The 18,856-nt window shown below is 32.6% G+C and overlaps 1 protein-coding gene across 1 annotated transcript in view; it reads right to left on the bottom strand.

The window, feature by feature from the left end:
* Positions 1-10,695: 10,695 nt before the first annotated feature.
* LOC129228345 (insulin-like peptide receptor) overlaps positions 10,696-18,856 on the bottom strand; it is a 158,036-nt gene continuing 149,875 nt past the window's right edge. The window contains exons 24-25 of the mRNA XM_054863027.1: positions 15,269-15,403; positions 10,696-11,558 (exon numbers count right to left, since the gene is read on the bottom strand). Of these exons, the coding sequence (XP_054719002.1) occupies positions 11,099-11,558; positions 15,269-15,403 (595 nt within the window). The 3' untranslated portion in view covers positions 10,696-11,098. The remainder of the gene's footprint in view (positions 11,559-15,268; positions 15,404-18,856) is intronic.

Raw genomic sequence — 18,856 nt, 5'->3', positions numbered from 1 at the left:
ATAATAAGAAATATCGAAAACTGAAAGCAGATGCTAAAAGATTGCTGCAGATTAACAGCAAAACGTTAATATTTCGCGTGACACGTGGCATCAAAAAAACGCAAAAATATGACAAAAATAAAAAAAATTCAGCATGTAAAAGTCAAATGTGGATGATTTTTGACATTTCAAATGAAAACAAATGACTTTTAATTATTGAAAATAAACACTAAGTGCTTTGAAACTGGTGCTGTTTATTGGTTTTTGTTTCCTTATGGTGGTGGTTACTCCAAGAGCAATTATTACTTTTGGATTTAAAAGTCTTAAGTTACAGCTAGTAACAGCTGAAAGAATTAGTTTTCCTCCCCCTTCCCCCTTTTATAGTTTATTCTTTGTTTCTCAATTTAGAAATCAAAACTAGAAATTATTTAAAAAAAAAAAAAAAAGCAGAATGTCCAAATTTTCAGATTATAATAATTTGTTTTACTTATGTATATCTGCTTACAAAACATTATTTAGCCACAAGCAGAAACTTTTACTTTATATATTCATTGTTTAGATATTAGTAAATCAATTGTTTTACATAAACAAGCCATTCTTGCTCAATGAAATTGTTACCAAATGTTTGTGACATCTCAAAGTACTTTGTGGTAACTAATGTAAGTCTAATTCATGTTAAAGTGTGTCGTTGGGGAAAGTTATTATGTACATAATTCATCAAATTCTTAAGAGAAACGTGAGTTAAGCTGTTAGATTTGCATCAATTACCACTCACATGCTCTCAAAACCAGCCTTAGCAAAATTTTGTACTGTTTTCTCTTTTTTTTTCTTTCCTTTTTCTTGCAGATGCTAAAAATCCTATGGCTTTTAGTTGCTTTCTTTTTTTTAACCCCCCTTTTACCCCTCCCCCTCTTCCCCAATTTTTAGTCCCAATCGCCTCCTTTGAAAATGATTATAAACTATTCAAATGTCCTACGAAGTAATTCATAAACGTTTCAAAGTTTTTTTTGTTGCGACAGTAAGACATTTGAACCCAGGAATAACAGTAATATCCTACGACTATATCCACTGATGCTTTGAAGCTATAACTAACATGCCTTTTAGTTTCGAAAAAGTGCCCTTTTCTCAAAAAAGTGCCCTTTTTTTGAAAAACAGCACCCTCCCCTTTTTTATCCTGGGGGAAGCTTTGGAACAGTCATACAGATGTGAAAGTAAAAATATAAGAGAGATTTGCCCAGAATTATTTTTTGTACAACTAATTATACTGGTCCTGCCTCCACTAGGGATTGTCAACATTTCTTTTTTGAAATATAGAAACATAACATACATCAAATATGAAAAAATACACATTTGAACAGTAGGGTGGTTCAAAAATACATGTAAAAAAACGTTTCTCCTAGATAACAGGACACCCCTCAATATTTTTAGACATGTGGATAGTAATATACTGGAAGAATTTTAGCTTCCTATTTCAACTGAAAGAGGGTGCTCAATCCCCTTCCCCAAACTTCATACCTATGGGGAGGGGGGTTAAAAAATACATTGAACAGAAAAAACAATGCTACATATTATAATATACACAACTAATATGCATCTACATTGCAATAAAATAATTATTTGCAAACAAAAAAAACAGCTGGAGGAAATTAAATGTTTCTAAAAAAAATTTGACATTTTCTCTGCTACGGCTAATGCTAAATTAAGGGGTCATTGAGCACCGCCTTAAAATTTGAGCATTAAGCTAAAACTTTTACAGCATAAAAACTAGGGGATGTCCTGGACTCTAGCTGAAAAAAAGTGTTTTTGAACCACCTTAATGAATTGTTGTTTGAACAATTAAATTCGTATATATGTGAGTAAAATAATTACTTACTTGATTATTTTTGTCTAATATGATTTATTTTTGAATCTATTTTTTCCCCTGCAACATCTCCAAACCTTTCCAATGTACCAGTTCTTGTATGAATTAAATATTATTGAACAAAACTTGATACAAACAAGTTGAAAAATAAATTCAAGACTAATATAAAGTGTTTTTAACAGAAGCAAAATAAATATGAAAAAGGTCAACACTTTCTTGCCTCTCTCTCTCTCTGAAACTTCTGTGAAACATTGAAAAGTTGATGTATATAATTATAAAGGACCATCTAAGTGCCACAGCTGTTATTTATTATCAAAATTATTGCTGTAAATGACATGAAATATTGTTGTTCACAGCATCTCCGAGTATGTACACAATTTTGAACTTTTGTTCAGTTTACTCTGAACATGTACATGACACTGAAAACTGTTCACTGCTTCTTATGAACATGAGACTATGACAAAAAATACAAAATGAGAAGAAAAATAAATAAACATTAATAAAAATCTAGCCCACAAATGCAAAAATTACACGACAGGTTTTTGCAGGGTCATTTCCAAATTGGCCCCTCATTCAACTGGATGTTTTACAAACTGTAAATGCTTTTGCAGAAAGGAGAAGGGGAGAAAGACTTTCAATTATGAAGTTTTTTTGCAAGTTCACCAAATTTCGGCGATATCATTTCAAGATAGCAAGCCTGAGGTGAAGATACAAGTGTACGGAAACCCTAGTACTCCGTGCTACATTTGGTCAGCATTTGTACTTTTATTTTAGGAAAGGTCATGACCCATTACGGCGGCTACATGGAACAGCATTACTCTCACAGTCAAGGTTAACATGTTACCACATGGTGAAAACTTACATAACCGATAGTCTCTCAAAATCGACATATTTTTAAACCATTGATTATGACTTGAAAGGTATATCATACATAATACAATTGATAGGACTTATAGCAAAACACCAAATACTAAGTTATGAAAAGGTAACAAAATACAACTATACTTGATATCTCACATCTCTGCAATGTATATACGACTCGAGATTTCAATTCATTTCGCTTTACTACACATAATCTTATGATTTCTTGTTTAGTTCTTGGTAACTTAAATCAGTGTTAATCTGAAACTAAACATTCGACTCAGCAATTATGGCTTAAAAGCAATTAAATTTTCAGATCTCCTTCATTGCTTTCAACTGAATTCGCTAATTTATTAGACGTTTTATGATACTTCAATTAAGTAATGAAAAAAGGGGTAAAAAGGAGCCTTGATGTTTGCCTTTGCGCAATAGCAGTAAATGAGTAAACCAACATATCTACCGCAACAGTTGCAGAAAATATTGCACACATACTTTCCTGCCACAAAGGTTCGCTCTATAATTACAGACGAACGTCAAAAACCCGAAACAGGCATTATAAGACAGTTCGGATTTTTGAAAATAACCAAGAAAATACTGTTTAGGAAAATAGCATGTCATTTAATCATATAAAGTGGTTATATACTATGCATATGTATATAACATACAATACATGATGCAACGATATGCAATTGTATTTTTTAACAAAATTAACTCTTATTGTGTACTAAACATAAAGGAAAATTTATAAAAACTTCATGGGAATGCATTCGGATTTTTGACGTTCCATATACGGCCGTGGGCAGGCAAAAGACAGTGTCTATAAAAATTAGTTTTTGAGCTATTGGAGAGACGCCTTTTGGATTCTGTACTAACACACCTTGCGGTAATTTAGGAAATTAGTCGAAGAAACCTCAAAACATTTCAACTTAGAGTGAATAAAGTAGATGTCTCGTCTGGCAGGTCATATCCTATGTAAGTAGCTTGGTCTTGGTTTTGCCTCTTTCAGGAGCCATTAGCCAGAGACTGCAGCGCCTCCTATAGTTTATTTAAATTGTGAATTCATATAAGTAGAAATTATGTGACTGCCTATCCCCCAGGAATGATAAAAGAATATATAATTTATACAAAATGAGCACATATTTTACTGTTACATTAATTTTTATCACAGCAATAAAGGTATTTATAAAATGATATCTGGAATAAGGAAATTAAGCATGACAAGTGCAACATATAACACAAAATTACATTAAAAATAAGGGAATTGAATTATGCATAGATTAAAATTAACAATTTAAAATTTCTCAACTGTTTTTGCCACTTGTCAATTTTTATTTATTTATTTTAAATTTCTCCAATTCCCAATAATTTGTTTCAGAAGATTCAAGTATTTCACTGATCGAGGTTCAGGTAGTTGGAATTCTACTGTACATGTATTAGAGATGAGACGGGCTCGGGCTCTAGAACCGAAAATAGGTTTCGGGCTCGGGCTCAAGCACAGATATTCAATTAATTGCTAATCTCCATACAAATTCAAAGCAAATAAACATTTTCCTAATGTGACAAAATAAAAGGAACATTTAAATCAGTTCAATCAATGTCAAATTTACCCCCCCCCTTCCCAAATAAATAAATTAATTAACGCCTATTTATAGTGTTTTTCTGTGATTACTATTGCAATATGTCATACAGTAATGCATTTGAAGTGGAGCATTTTAAGAAAATTAAGAAACTTCTGCTAATGAAGAACATTTGACGTAACATTTTTCATTAACAGAGAGATCATGTCTGTAGAAGGCTCAGCTTTTGATTCAAGAAAGTTTCCTGCGGGCTCGGATTTTGGTCTGAGACAATATCACTCGGGCTCGGTTACAAATTTTCGGGCCCGGGCTCTTGAAAATGAGCCTGAACTCATCTCTAACATATATATACAAATAATACTGTTCGCAGAGCAATGTGACTTGCTACCGAGTATTAATTCTGTATATACCGTGAAAAAGTCGAGAAATTCAGTACATAAAATGAGGTTGAAAGTTGGGTGTTAACTTATATGAGGGGTGGATTTCCAAAAAATTTCTCTGAACGATGGTTGGAAAAAAAAATCATTCAAAAATGTGAACTTTTTAATGATATTTTTCGAATCCTTTTAAACAAATGCCAAAGAAGTCAACATTCAAACATTTCATATAATTTTACCTAGCCCGACTGAAATAAAAACAAAATAATTACAGAAAAAAACTGACTACTCAAAAAGTGCCAGATTTGTGTAGTTTTCCAATGGTTGGCTGCGCAAAAATTAATGCTTATTTTAAAACATATGTAATGTGACTGCAACCCAAAATTTATCCATATTATTTCAAAATAAAAACAACAGTTAGGAAAAATTGCAATAGCAGGGATCGGAGTGGTGATTTCAAAAAAATTAGGACACAATTTTGGTAAAATTTTGGGACATTTTTAGAACCAAAAATATCAAGTTTTGAAAACTTTAATGTAATTTATCAGCTCGATTTTTGTAATGGGGGATCAAACGTTTCAAATTTAATCTTGAAAATTACAATAAAATGCATTAAATCTTTTATTTTTCAACACAATGACACATGATAAAGTAAGTAGGAATATTTAATCTTATGATTTGAATCGGGCAAATCTAAACAGGCTATTTAAAGGAAAATCTTCTAATGAATTTGACTGTATAATAAGCACAGAAATAAATATTTTATTACAGAAATCGACTTTTTTTGTTTTCCACTAGATTTTATTAACATAAAAAACATACTTGTAATAAGTTTGTCCAATTTTAGGTACAAAAAATTAACAACTGGGCTTTCTTTCTGTAAAAGTAGTACATATTTTTTTGAGCAGGTCAGAGGGAAATGAGTTGCCCCCTTCATATTGAACAGATATGGGTTTTAAGAAATAATGTTCAATAACTAAATACTGCTCAATCAGTCCATCGCATACAGGCCGAAGAGTTAACCACCTTGTTTCAACAAGTCGTAAAAAGACATGATCAGCCAAAGCTTCATTGAGCAATTAAACTTGCAAGGAATAAAAAGTCGTAAAAAGACATGATCAGCCAAAGCTTCATTGAGCAATTAAACTTGCAAGGAATAAAAATCCTTCCTCATGGTTGGTGATAATTTATTTAAACCATTGATGAATGTATAATGCAAAATGATCTAAATGGAGCAAAAGTTTTTCAACTCCCTTGCGCATTGCATTATGCACAATATGCAAACAATAAGTTCCTATGTTTAACCAGTTCAGACAGCGACATCTCAGCTAACATTTCATTTCTTTTCAAGGGGTGAAAAATCAAAAATATCAGATCCTATTGGAGAACTCACTTTTTGAGATGTCTGCTGTTTTTATTTTCTTTATTATTTTAATTATACATATTTTTTTGCAGAAGAAGAATGACTGCAAAGTAAAACAAACAGCTTTATATTGAGCATTTTTATGGTTAAATGTACCCCTCCCCTCCCATCTTTTCCAGAAAAAAGGCAGCAGCAGCATAGCTTTTTCTTTCTTAGGAAAAAAATTCTTAGGGCCTAGCAAGTTAATTTTATCCTGAAATGTAGGCATATCATCATGAAAAGTTTCATTTTTAGGTTGAATTTTCTTTTTCTGAGTAAGTATAGAATAAAATAATGAAAATTTTAGGACAAAACCCAAGATTTTAGGAATTTTAGGACGAAATTTGAAATTTTAGGATTTTTTAGGACAACTCCTACCCATGCTATAGCAAAAACAAACCCTTTGCAAAAATAGCGATTGCAAAAATGAAACTTTTTGTATAAATGTATAAAAATTGTAAGTTTCAAACTCTCTCCATTTTTTACAGAAAGTAGGGGGTTTAACTTATACGTGAATTTAAGATTTTTTCCCCTTTAACATAAGGGGATTGACTTAAAGTATATAGTTTGCTCATTTGTGTTATCAGGTATTATGTGTAATGTTTTCTAAGAAAATGATTATGTGTAATGTGGAGGGGACTTGCAAAATATCTTATGAAGCAGAGAAGATCATCTTCTCCTATAGCTCAAGCTCCTGGCTATAAAAAACTACGTTATTCATGTATATTTAAAAGTTGTCTTTTAGAATTGAATACACCTTTTCTAAATTATTTGTGCCACTTTCTTGTAGCATTTGCTCATATTTTTGAATGAGTTTACACAAAATGAATAAGTGATGCAATTCTTGATAATGACTAAGGACTGAAACCGTTTGAAATGAACACAATTAATAATGAGAAGACCGCAGCTTACATGTTATTGTGCATCTAAAGACATTTTTGTATGCATTTGCCCAAAAGGTCATAGTTTTTTTTTTTTTTTAAATGCATGTATATCTAACGTTTGACCTTTGAACAAATGCAATTAAATACACTTTTTTATGTGATAGTTTTCTTTTTACTTAAAAAAACAACATTTGCAACCATTTTCAAAAAGTACCAATTAAGATATTAAAAGTACCATTAAAGATTTAATGATTTTTTCAAGATAATGCATATAAACCTCTCTATGGTCCTGAAGTTTTACAACATGGTTCTTCAGGATTCAAAGTTGTGCTGTTTAACAGGGGAAAAATTTAAATCAACGGGGCACAGGAAAATGTATGGATAAAATAACAGAAAAATAAGAATCTAGTCCACTTTATCTTAAAAGAAAATGATGTAATTCCACAAGCAAGCACATTACCTTCCATTTAGAATTGTTTACTACCTTGTTCAGAATACTTCATGCAATAGGGAAGTTGCAACCTATTAAATGTTCATATTTTGGCTATTGGATATTGTTAATTGACCCTCAAAACTAAAAAATTCACCATCGCCGAATTTTAAAACACCGTGGTTGATTTTTAATGAATTTTTAAAAATCCACGCGCAAAAGTGAGCGCTTCTGAAACGTCACGAGCCTACGTCACAGGGCGCGAATGGGCAGCCTTCTGCCGAAGATCCCTTGTTTTCGCTAGGGACATTTTGAGCGCGCTGATATTTTTATTTTTTAGAAATTACATAATCCTTTTGAACACACTATGGAGGCCGGATTCGTTAAAGCTCAATCTAAATAATCTTCCTCATGTAACATCAATGATGATATTCGAATATTTCCGAGAGGATGAGAGGTTTAATGTTCCAGAAACGCGAGGAGTTAAATGCGAGGAGATAAGCCTTTTACGTTTCGTCTTCGAAGTCCAATGCGTGACTTTCGGCTTCTCCCCTATCGGAAGAGCGCATGATGTCACTTCCTATGCCATTTGACGTCACAAGCGCTTGAACTTTAAAAATTAATTTTAAAAAAACTACTCATCGTATCGCAAAAAATTTTTCACCTATGATGTTCATACATGTTACTCTATCATATAAAAATAAAATTGAAAAATCGAAAACTTCCCTATTAAAATGCTTTTCTACAGAGGAAAAGAAATTTTTTTAGCAATAAATTTACAAAGCTGTTGTAAATAAAATGAATTATAAGTACAGTAAACTCCTGACTATTGGCAGTCAATTTATCCGGGGGTTTTTCATTTTTTTTTTGAAAGGTCATTAAGTGTTTTTAAACTCATGATTTTGTTATTGTTCGTCTTTAGCATTTACATTTATTTTTCTACACTCAATGTTAGTAGATGCAATATAACAATGTTTTTAGCAATGTATGTGTGAGTTTTTATTTACATATTTTAGTTTTTGTGTAGACTGGTATCGCTTATGACCTATTATTTGGATCATCGATGTATTTGCTTTTCTGCGGTTACGGTGCCACTCTACTCCGCGGATAATCGGGAGACTACTGTTGAGGATTTTTCAAAATAATATTCTCCTTTTTCATCAAACTTTGTAAATGAAAATAGAATTATGAGCTATAAAATACTTTTGAGTGCATATATTCCACGGTCTCAAAATGAGTACATGTGTATTGATACAGAGGCATAAATAAATGAGTAATAATAAAAATGTAAAATCTTTCATGAATTGTTGTTACGTATGCACAAATATGGAATTCTACAAAAAGAGAGAAAAAAATCACAGATAAATTAAGTTCTTTGAAAAGTGCACCTGTAAACAAATCTCACAACGTTGAAATACTCAAGTACAACTTTCATTTAGTGGTCTTTTCTGTACAAACAGCTAATCACAACACGATTATTTATGAGCAATTTAATATGAACAATAACCAATTCTGCACTATTAAAGTTAGTTTTAAGTTTGGTGATGATTATCAGTGCATCAAGATTTTTTGAAAATGATCTGCCAATATTTTCAAAACATTTAATATAGGGCAAGCTATTGTTAAGAAATGAAATACAGGCATCCATCACATAACACAGTGCTTCTATAACATGATTTCGATATTACACGGTACAAAACTTGATTTTAAATACTACTCGGTTTTGATGTAAAACGAATTTAAACAGAAGGAATTTCATTTTTGTTCAATACTCTGTTTAAAAAAATGTATGATAATCACTATAGTAAGTTTTTACTTTGTTTTCTTGAAAGTTTTATGAAAAATTGTCTGTCTTCGGCTCTTTCCCTGTATAATACTAACTTTTAAATACATACTCTATTTTTCTCATCAGTGTTCTAAAAGCAAAAAGATGAATATTATTTTGTTTTCGACGCATTGTAAGAAAATAACATTAGGGTCAAACATAAGCTAAATTTGGCAAATGATAAATAAAACATGTAGTCGAAACAAAATATGAAATAAAATAAATAGAATAATGCTATTTATTTTATTTTATATTTTGTTTTGTTGTTGTTGCTCAGACGAGCTTTATTGCTATAATGAAGCTCAAAAATTTTTTTTCTTATAGAATGCGTTTTGTTCTTAGTAAAGAGAGTTTTAGGTTAAAAAATAAGTAAAAAAAGTATTTATAAAAAAAGTTCGTTCTGTATAAAAAACACAGAACGAACTAACTGTGTTATACGAGGGATACCAATAGTTTTTTTTAAAAATTATTATTTAAAACTACAAAGGAATTTTACCTTTCAGTGAACGGCACCAAATCTCACTGGCACAAAAGTAAATATCTATAAAGAGAAAAATCAAAAGGATTTTTGTCAAAATTTTAAGTGCTTGACAAATCCACAGCCAAACGTACAACTAACTTTAATACTGCAGTCATATTCCTTCTCATAACAATAACTTTGCAACCTTGATTTCTTTCAGTTACTTAATATGAAAACAGAACATAAATACAGAAATTTTTGGCCTATAATCCACATTTAGCTTTATACTTCTTTAAAAAATATTAATAAAAAACAATGGTAATAACCTAGTCCATTTTAAATATGTAGTATCTAAAATATATATTATTGTTTTCAGATACCACGTCCTTTCTTTTTAAAATGATTACAATATTTTATATGGGCTACTATTTTTGCAGTACCTTGTCCAGGAAAAACATTGTAAGGAAATTTGAAGCAGGCAACACTAACATTTCAAGTTTTTGTTTCAATGATAACAATAATAATGTATAAAGATTTATGTTACCAGTGATAAAATGAAATGCATACATGCCAAAAATTGATTATCAATACATGAATGGTTTTCTAACTTTAAATCAATTTCCGTTCATCATAGACGGCTCGTACGGGGGACCAGGTGTGTGGGGGGGGGGGGGGCAACTGCCATTTCATTTTCTAAAGTTAAAAATTAATAATGGATTGAAAAATTATTTTTTCCATGATGAATAGATTTTTTCCACCAAAGTAACAGCTAAAAATTCCAAATAATGAATTTTTCTCATCTTATTTCATAAAAATGGAACTTTGAATTGAAAGGGAAAAGTCTGAAAGTCTGCAGTAGCCATCCGTCTCGATTTTTGAGGTCATAGAAACATAAATGTTAAAAGCCTTTTATACAAGCCAATTCTACAAAAAAAAAAAAAAAAAAAAAAAAAAAAAACTTGGCTTCAGGCTTTCATGCCCCCTAACAACACACACTTTTTTTGATCAAGTAGTTATTTGGTGCACCCGCCGCCTATGAATTTCATAATGCCAAAAATGTAGCAAAGTACACAATATTCTCTTTTACATGGGGTAGGAGCTCATTCAAGACTGGCCTACCATTAATTTCATTATTTGGTTTTTGATTTGCTTTTAAGCTGATAAGTTCTGGTTGGATGTTGTAAATATATACGTTACTTATGCATTCTTTATTAATGATGGATTCTTTCAAATCATATGCACTTGAATATTCTTTCAACTAATGACTTTGTGGATAATAGGCCAGAAATTAGTCATAATAATCTCAACATGCCAGATCACCATCATAAATACGTATAATTTGACAGTTGAAGAGCTCTGGATCAATTTATGAGTGTCTTAAGTGCAAGCTTACTGTTTTTTTTTGGGGGGGAAGGGGAAGAAAAATTACTTTAACCCACGAGTCAGCATTTTGCTGCTGTTCCTGTATGCCTGTTGACGTGTCCGTTTGCAACACTTCCATTGGAAATGCTGCTGATTTTGCTATCTTTGCTGCCATCGGAACAATTGATGGAAATTCCCTTGCTTCCCTCATTGTTGGAGTTCACTAGGACAGCACTGACATCGGAGCATGCGGCGGCTTCTCCGGCGCCACCACTTTCTTCGTCAGGCAGTTGGGTGGCGCTGGGGAAGTATCTGTACGCAGATTCCGACAGGTTGTTACTGTTCATGGATACCCTGAGTGGTGTGGAAGGGGTGGCATTGTCCTCAAAATCGGAGGGATTCAAGAGATGACGCTGAGTGAAGTAGTATGACACTTGATGAAACTTTTGATTCACGTCCGGAAGCAACATTTCAATGATTTCTATGAAGGTGGGACGTGCCTTCGGATGTCTGTGCCAGCACATGACCATCAAATTGTACCTAAGAAGTAAAAAGCTAATTCAAATAAAATTTTTTAAACTTCAGTCAAATGAAATAAACTTTGAATCAGGCAATGCCACACAAATAATATTTCCCAGATTGTGATTTCAACTTTTTTCAGGGAGGGGACAAAGAACACACACTCAATTTATATACGGATCATTCCACCTCAAATCTCCTAATTTAAATAGTTGGCCGTGCCTTCATGTCACAGATTTTGTCCATTATTTTGAGATTTTTGAACAAAAATTAAGCTTTGGAGATTTTTTTTCAAAAACTGAATACTGAATATTTGATCACTTTTTGGAGTCGCCTCTTTGATATGAATTCGGAAAAAATCTCCCCGATTTCTTTATTTTTCACCCAATTAAGCTGAATTAGGTATCAATTTCAAGCTAATACTTTTCTTTTTCAGTACAAACAACGGAAAATATTCTGTAAATAGTAGAGCGTTGCCACTCCTCATCTAAAGTCAGCTTTTATGCTTTTTCAGTCGGGAGATTTAATAAGTCATATCTCTGGAGTACCAACTATTATCTGCATGAATTGTTTTTTGTAGTATAAATAAACCCTTTTCTTGCTATGTAGAAAAAAATTAGTAGGGTGCTTTTTGTTGTTTTGAAAAAAAAAAGTTTGTTTTGCAGAAAATTTACTTCAAAGTAGCGATGTTCGAGATATCCGTATCCGCGGATATCGGTGGGAAAATAAAGATATGTATCCGTATACGTTGCTTTTTTGACCTGTCCCTGTGGCCCCATTTATCCGAGTCATTTTGGGCATCTAAAACTGGTAAACTGCAAAGGCGGTAGGCACGGGGGGCTTTGGGGTGCTATTCAATGCAATGCTTTTTTGACAGACCTTAAACGGATCATTTCTATTCTAAAATTTTTTAAATATTTGAATAAAAGACTCTTATATTCCGTTTAAATTAGGTTTTATTCCCTATTTAATTTTTAAGGTATCATTTCAGAAGCCAATTTGTATCCCCTCCCTTCCGTTGCAAAAAGGAAGGGGAAATAAGTTTTAAAAGTGTGTATCAGTGCGTCTTTTTGTGGCATCTTAGCTCCTAAACAGATAAACCGATTTTGATTGTTCCGGATATATTAATTAAAAACTGACTTAACGTTTTTCACAATTAGGGTAGTAAAAATTTACCCGTACGTTAAAAATGTTGGCTCTAATTGAAAGAACGAAGTTTTCTGCATTTGATATTTATTTGAAACTTCCAAATGATATACAGTAGGAGCTATAATCTTGTTCAGTAAATGTTAAATGCAATTCTAAACTTTTGTACGCGTGATTGGTAGCGATTTCATAGTCGGAAGATAAGGAGAAAAAGCGCAATGATTTAAAATTTTAACCTGCTGTCAGTTCATATTTCTTAACAAATGTGTGTTCTGACCAGCGAAATTCATCTTAATATGAGGTCGGCTCTCTGGGACATGTTTTGTTTTTTAATTTAATATTAGTTTTTGTTATTGATTTGGGGTTTCTGTTATTCTTCATTTTTGTTTTTTTCGGCATCCTTCCAAAAAAGTGAGACTAAATACTCTATTGTATTTATTGTTTGTAAAGATGCTCCCGGCTCTGTATTTTGTCGGTCGGAGTAAGTTCGATGGAATGGTTTAGCGCTGCATTTATGCCAAATTAATTGCGAAAAATTATTTCAAGCCTGTCCAGTAGCAGCTTTACACTCTTGTTCCTGTATCCTATATCTACCGAACAAGCTAGAAATAATTTTTCGCATTCCATCTAAGCATTAATGCAGCACTGACTCATTCCTTAAAACTTTCCCTCAATTTTAACGGAGATTTCTTTAAAGAGTAAATCATAGTCTTGATTTTTTTTGCCGCAGTTGACATTTTTTGAAGAAGCCGCCATTATTCTAACGGGAATACCTTCCGTAACAAATTTTACACTTGAATAGTTGAATTGGGTAAAAAGAATTTTAGATCCGTATCCGCGGATCTTGACACTAATGATCCGTAAACGTATCCACGGATCTACTTTTTTTAACGATCCGGCACATCACTACTTCAAATACTAGTTTTCTAGGACTTTCAAGGTTAAAAAAGCCCAGAAACTTTTCAGAACAATTAATTCTGGAATGTCAAAGAATAAAAATTGATTTGCATCAGTTGTAAATCGTTAAAAAGTTGTTCACTTTGGAAAATAATTTTGCAAAATCCTCTGTTTCTGACTCGACTGGGAAAAAAATTAAGAGGAAAAAAAATCGATGGAAATCAGTGGCTGCTCGTGCCTTGAAAAAGTGAGGGGGCCAGATCATGGGTGTACTCGCACATTCCACCGCCCCCCCCCCCCCGGGTTTTAAAATTTTTTTTGATATTTTATTAATATTTAAACTTTTTAAAAATAATTATTTGTGTTAAATACATAAAATTAAATTCATTTCAAACACAAGACTAGCTGCAAAATACTTAAACTTCTAAGTAAATCACGAAAGATATTAATATCATATTTATTTCCATGATGGCCGGCAGGGTGGTGCACTTTCACCCCTAACTTTCAAAAATAAAATTTAATTAATCAGATAGGGAAAAGCTACTAAATACATCACGAAAATTATTAATCTCTTGCTTATATCCAGTATGCTTTCCGGCAATGCAGTATGCCTCCCGTGCAGCACCGGTAAGGTGCCCTTTCACCCGCTTTTCAAAATAAATAACTAGATTTTAAAAAGCAGTTTTAATCTAATATTTTTAATAGTAATATTATTTTTAATCTTTTAATAACTAATTATAACGAATGAGTAAAATTAATTTTATTTTAAGCAAGGATAAATTACAAAAGTGCAAAGATATTGTAATTAGAAAAATAAGTAAAAGTTATAAATTAACTAACTTTAACAAAGATGAAAATACAGCTCAGGATTTGCTTTAAAATAAATAAAATAAAAATATATTAACTAAATTATAACTCAATTTTTAAGAAAATTAAATTAATTAATTAAAAAACTAGTAAAAAAAATTCTTAGCAATTTACGTCCAGTGTTCCCTTCTGCATATAAATCTGCCGGTGCCCATGTGTCAGATTAAAAAATTTTATGCAGACAAAAAAAAAATTCATTTTATTTTCATCAAATTATTGATAACTTGTCACATTTTCTTTAAAACTTCATGAGCAGTAATTTAAAAGTAATAATTTCTGTGTAACAATGGGAAGACATTTTTTGAATTAAAAAAAAATCTTGCAACGATATATGCAATGCACATACGTACATATACAACACAACACACAACAGTGGCACAACTAGAAAATAATTTTCAAGGAAGGGGATTTTCGAAATTGCAGTTCCAAAAACGCAATTGTAGACAAACTTTGAAGATTTTTACAGTAAGGGGTTTTGGAGCTCTCCCCTGGAATTATTTTCAAAATTGAAGTCCTAAAATCGGCCTGTAGAAAAAAAAATCTTCATATAATCCACGGTGGCGTATAATATGGGGATAATGCGATGCAAAAAAAAAAAACTTTCAATTTAATATACAATTTCAGCAACTAAATTAAAAACGTGAAGTAATAATTTTTGAAGTATATGCAAAACTAGTTTTGAAAATAATTTTAAAAATAAAGAATTCTTCTCTAAATTGTCATTTAGTACGCTAATTACTTGAAAACAAAGAGTCAAGAAAGCAGCAAACAATCTTATCTTGTGCAAATGAAGAAAAAAGAAAAAGAAAAGAAATTCTTACAGTTTTTCTGGACAATCTTCCGGCTTTTTCATTGTATTTCCTGCAATGACAAATTTCAAAACATCTTCATTAGATAGGCCTTGATATGGCTGGGATGCAAGGGTCGCCATTTCCCAGAGAACAATTCCATAAGACCTGGAAGGCAGTTGAACATGAAAAACTCTTATCTCATCATTTCATATTTATAACAAAAAGCATATTATCCTCTAGCCAGGGCCGGATTTGGAAGTGTGGAGGCCCCGGGGCAACAAAGGAGTGGAGGCTCCTAATCAAGGTTCAAAAAGATAATCATAGTTTTGAAAATATCCAGTACTTTGATATATATCCGAATATTTTGATATATATATGTATGCTAGAGGACAGGACAGACGTTGTTCCGTTCAAACTTTGTAAATTGAAAAGTTAAAAAATTTCAATAAACTATCCAGTGTTTGAACCGTTTAGTTGAAAAAAATAAATAAAAGAAAATGTTTTAAGCTGCTTGGTGTCATAATGCGTGTATTTATTACAACATCATTTATCTAATGCCCACTGAGCAGTTGTTTTATTAACTATTTTTTCTCCCGTTCTTGATGGTTTGTTCCTTCAGCTATACTCAAAGGATAAAAAGCGTCCTCAGATGTTAAGTGTAAAAAACTAACTACCCATCTAGAACAAACGGGAAATCCCGCTGCAACATCCCCCCATATGAAAAAGAATAAACCAATCGAAAGAATATCGTTAAAAAAAAATTATAAAGGTAAAAACAGTTCTCTAAATAGGCGAAAATCACTCACCCCCCCCTTTCTCCTTTTGTGAAATAAACACATTCTTCAACTAAAATGACTAAATTCTTTAAAAACAAAAAACTTCTTTGCAATTTGAAATATTTTGCCAAATAAACAAAAAATATAATAGATTACATTAACATTAGCTTTAAAATGTAAACAAATGATCATGCAACTCTATTGTTTATAGCCAAAGTCGTCAAGCCACCACGTTACTGTAATCCAGCCGATCATAGACCGAAGCCAACTCCGACCGATTAGCAGTCCGATCTTTTGACCGAAAACTTTTAAAACTTCATATATTGTCTAATTTGATTTTTCCACGAAAGATAAAGATCATCCACTGCACTGATCTTTTGTGTACAGAACTAACCTGTTTTAACTTATCTGAACAAAAATAAAATTTGTTTCATCTTTAAATTCTATCATCTTTTCCTTTAATAATGTACTGATTAGTTTGATAATCCTTAAAGTGTTCTTGACATTGGTGCCAAAACTCAGATGGATTTGAGCCGATAAAGAAATGTTGCTAGGTTCGGTACTTTCTGATCTTTAGGACAACCTAAAGTACCGATCCGGTCACATGGTTCAACTACAATGACAGAACACACGTTTTGCGTGAACTTTCCAGTTCTTTACTTTAAAATATTACAGGGGGCCTAAATTCGTTGCTTTCAAGATACCAAGGCTTCACTCTCTCTCCATTGTTTTATCTATTCTCAATTAACATGTCACAGTAGGGAATTTCATTACAGAAAGCAGAGCTGGCTTTCTTATTATCCTTTGGCAATGGTCTCGCTCAACAATAGGTTAAAATAAATATTAATCATTTGGGAGAAATAACCATCCAATGTTTAAATTAATTAATTAATTAACTAACACGTTTTCGATTCGATCCATCGCGCTTCGAAACCATGCTCGCCACAACTTAATTACACACAAAAAATTTGATCAAAATCGGTCCAGCCGTTTAAAAGCCTTATGGTGACAAACGTCCGCACAGAAGATTTTTATATATTAAGATATTCAATATTTTCAACCTGTGAAAGTTAGGATATTTTGTAAAAATTTAATTGTGGGGGACCCTTTGTTGTGGAGGCCCCGGGGCAGTAGCCCCGCCTGCCCTCCCCTAAATCCGACCCTGCCTGTAGCAAGAAAGTAATCAATATCCAAGTAACTCCATCCCATTTTCTACATTTAATTAATTTATGCCAGTGGGCATGATTTCAAAAATAAAAGAGGGATTTAAAAATAATATCCATTCTTGGTCATATGTAGCTTGGTCACATGTAGCTAAGCCTAAAATGTGCTGATTTCTTGTTAAGCCTGAGTGCTCTGTTAAGTGTGTAACTTGTTTATTTTAATTTACTGCTTGTCTTAGGATTTAGTAATTTTTGTACCTTTTACTTCCAATGCTTTCTAATTCTAATAATTAGCATTAATTCTTCAATTTTGCATTTTTGTATTGACTTTTTAAGTGTATTTTGAGCTAGAATGGGGGTTATATGCATAATGAAGGAGGTTAAAAGTTGTAAAGGGGACAAGTGGATTTCTTGTGATTTATATCAGATGTTCTGCTTGTTTAAGGGGAAGGATAAGTCTGAGAAGGATTTCTTTTGCACTAAGTGTGTTGAACTCTCAGAAATCAGAATTAGGATGCTTACTTTGGAGGGTGCGTTAGCATTAGGCTGTAGGATTGCAGATGGGGTAAACACTCCAGAGGAAAAGGGGGGAGTTAGTAAAAAGGAGGTGGGCATTAGCTGTGTGTTAGATAGTGGGAATATTCCAGAGGTAAAGGGGAAAGTTATTGCTGAGGCAACAGACTGGGAAACAAAGGTTATAATTTTGGGAGATTCAATGATGCGTGAGGTGGGAAACTCAATAGACAGAGTTAGACGTAAGGTGGCTAGATGTTGTTTGTCAGGGGCTCGGGAGAGAGATGTAAATAGGGTTGCTGAAAAGGGGGTATTTAATAAAGAGGATGCAATTACTTTGTGGGTGGGAACTAACGATGTAGGCCATAGTAACAACGATGAGTTTTCAAAGGAATGGGATTCCCTGTTGGACAAAGAAACCAACGGTTCGGCAAATGTCCAAGTGGTTGGTTTGCTTCCCAGATATGGAGTGCATAGGAGTTGGTTAAACCAAAGGGCTAGGTGTATGAACCTGGGAACTCAAGGAAATTTGCGTAAAGCGTAGTATCAGGTTTATTGATGTGTGGAGTAAATGTAAACGCGATTGGATTGCTAGGGATGGCCTGCATCTGAGCTCTACAGGGGTCAAAATGGTTAGTGATTTGATTTTCGAGTATTCAGAATCAAAAAACTAAGTTGGAATGGGGGGCATGGTTTTAGGAGCAGAATTTGAAATGGTACTAACTATTGGGATTTTAGTAGAAACGGAAATAGGGTGGCTAATAAGAGAAAAGATTTTAACAGTTGCGATTCAAATAATCGCGCAGCATTAAATGAAAATAAGATGGGCTTACTTAAGGTTTTTTATACAAATGCTCGTAGTATTATTATTGGAGTTACCGAGACATGGGCTACCGAAAATGATGATGATTTATTATATATTGCTGGGTATAATTTGTTTAGGCAAGATAGAGCAGGTAAAAGAGGTGGTGGGGTTTTATTTTACGTCAGAGACACTTTAACTTGCAATGAATTGGTAATTAATGATAAAACTGGTGAGATTGATATGATTTGGCTGAAGTTGAATAAGGGCAAAAAACTACGTTTAGAGAACATTTATAGGCCACCCAACTTAAGTCAGGGTCAAGATGAACATATGTTTAGTATTATTAGTGACATTTCAAGCA

This window comes from Uloborus diversus, chromosome 1 (genome assembly GCF_026930045.1).
Source record: "Uloborus diversus isolate 005 chromosome 1, Udiv.v.3.1, whole genome shotgun sequence".
NCBI lineage: Eukaryota > Metazoa > Arthropoda > Arachnida > Araneae > Uloboridae > Uloborus > Uloborus diversus.
This window is presented reverse-complemented; position numbering and strand designations above follow the sequence as displayed.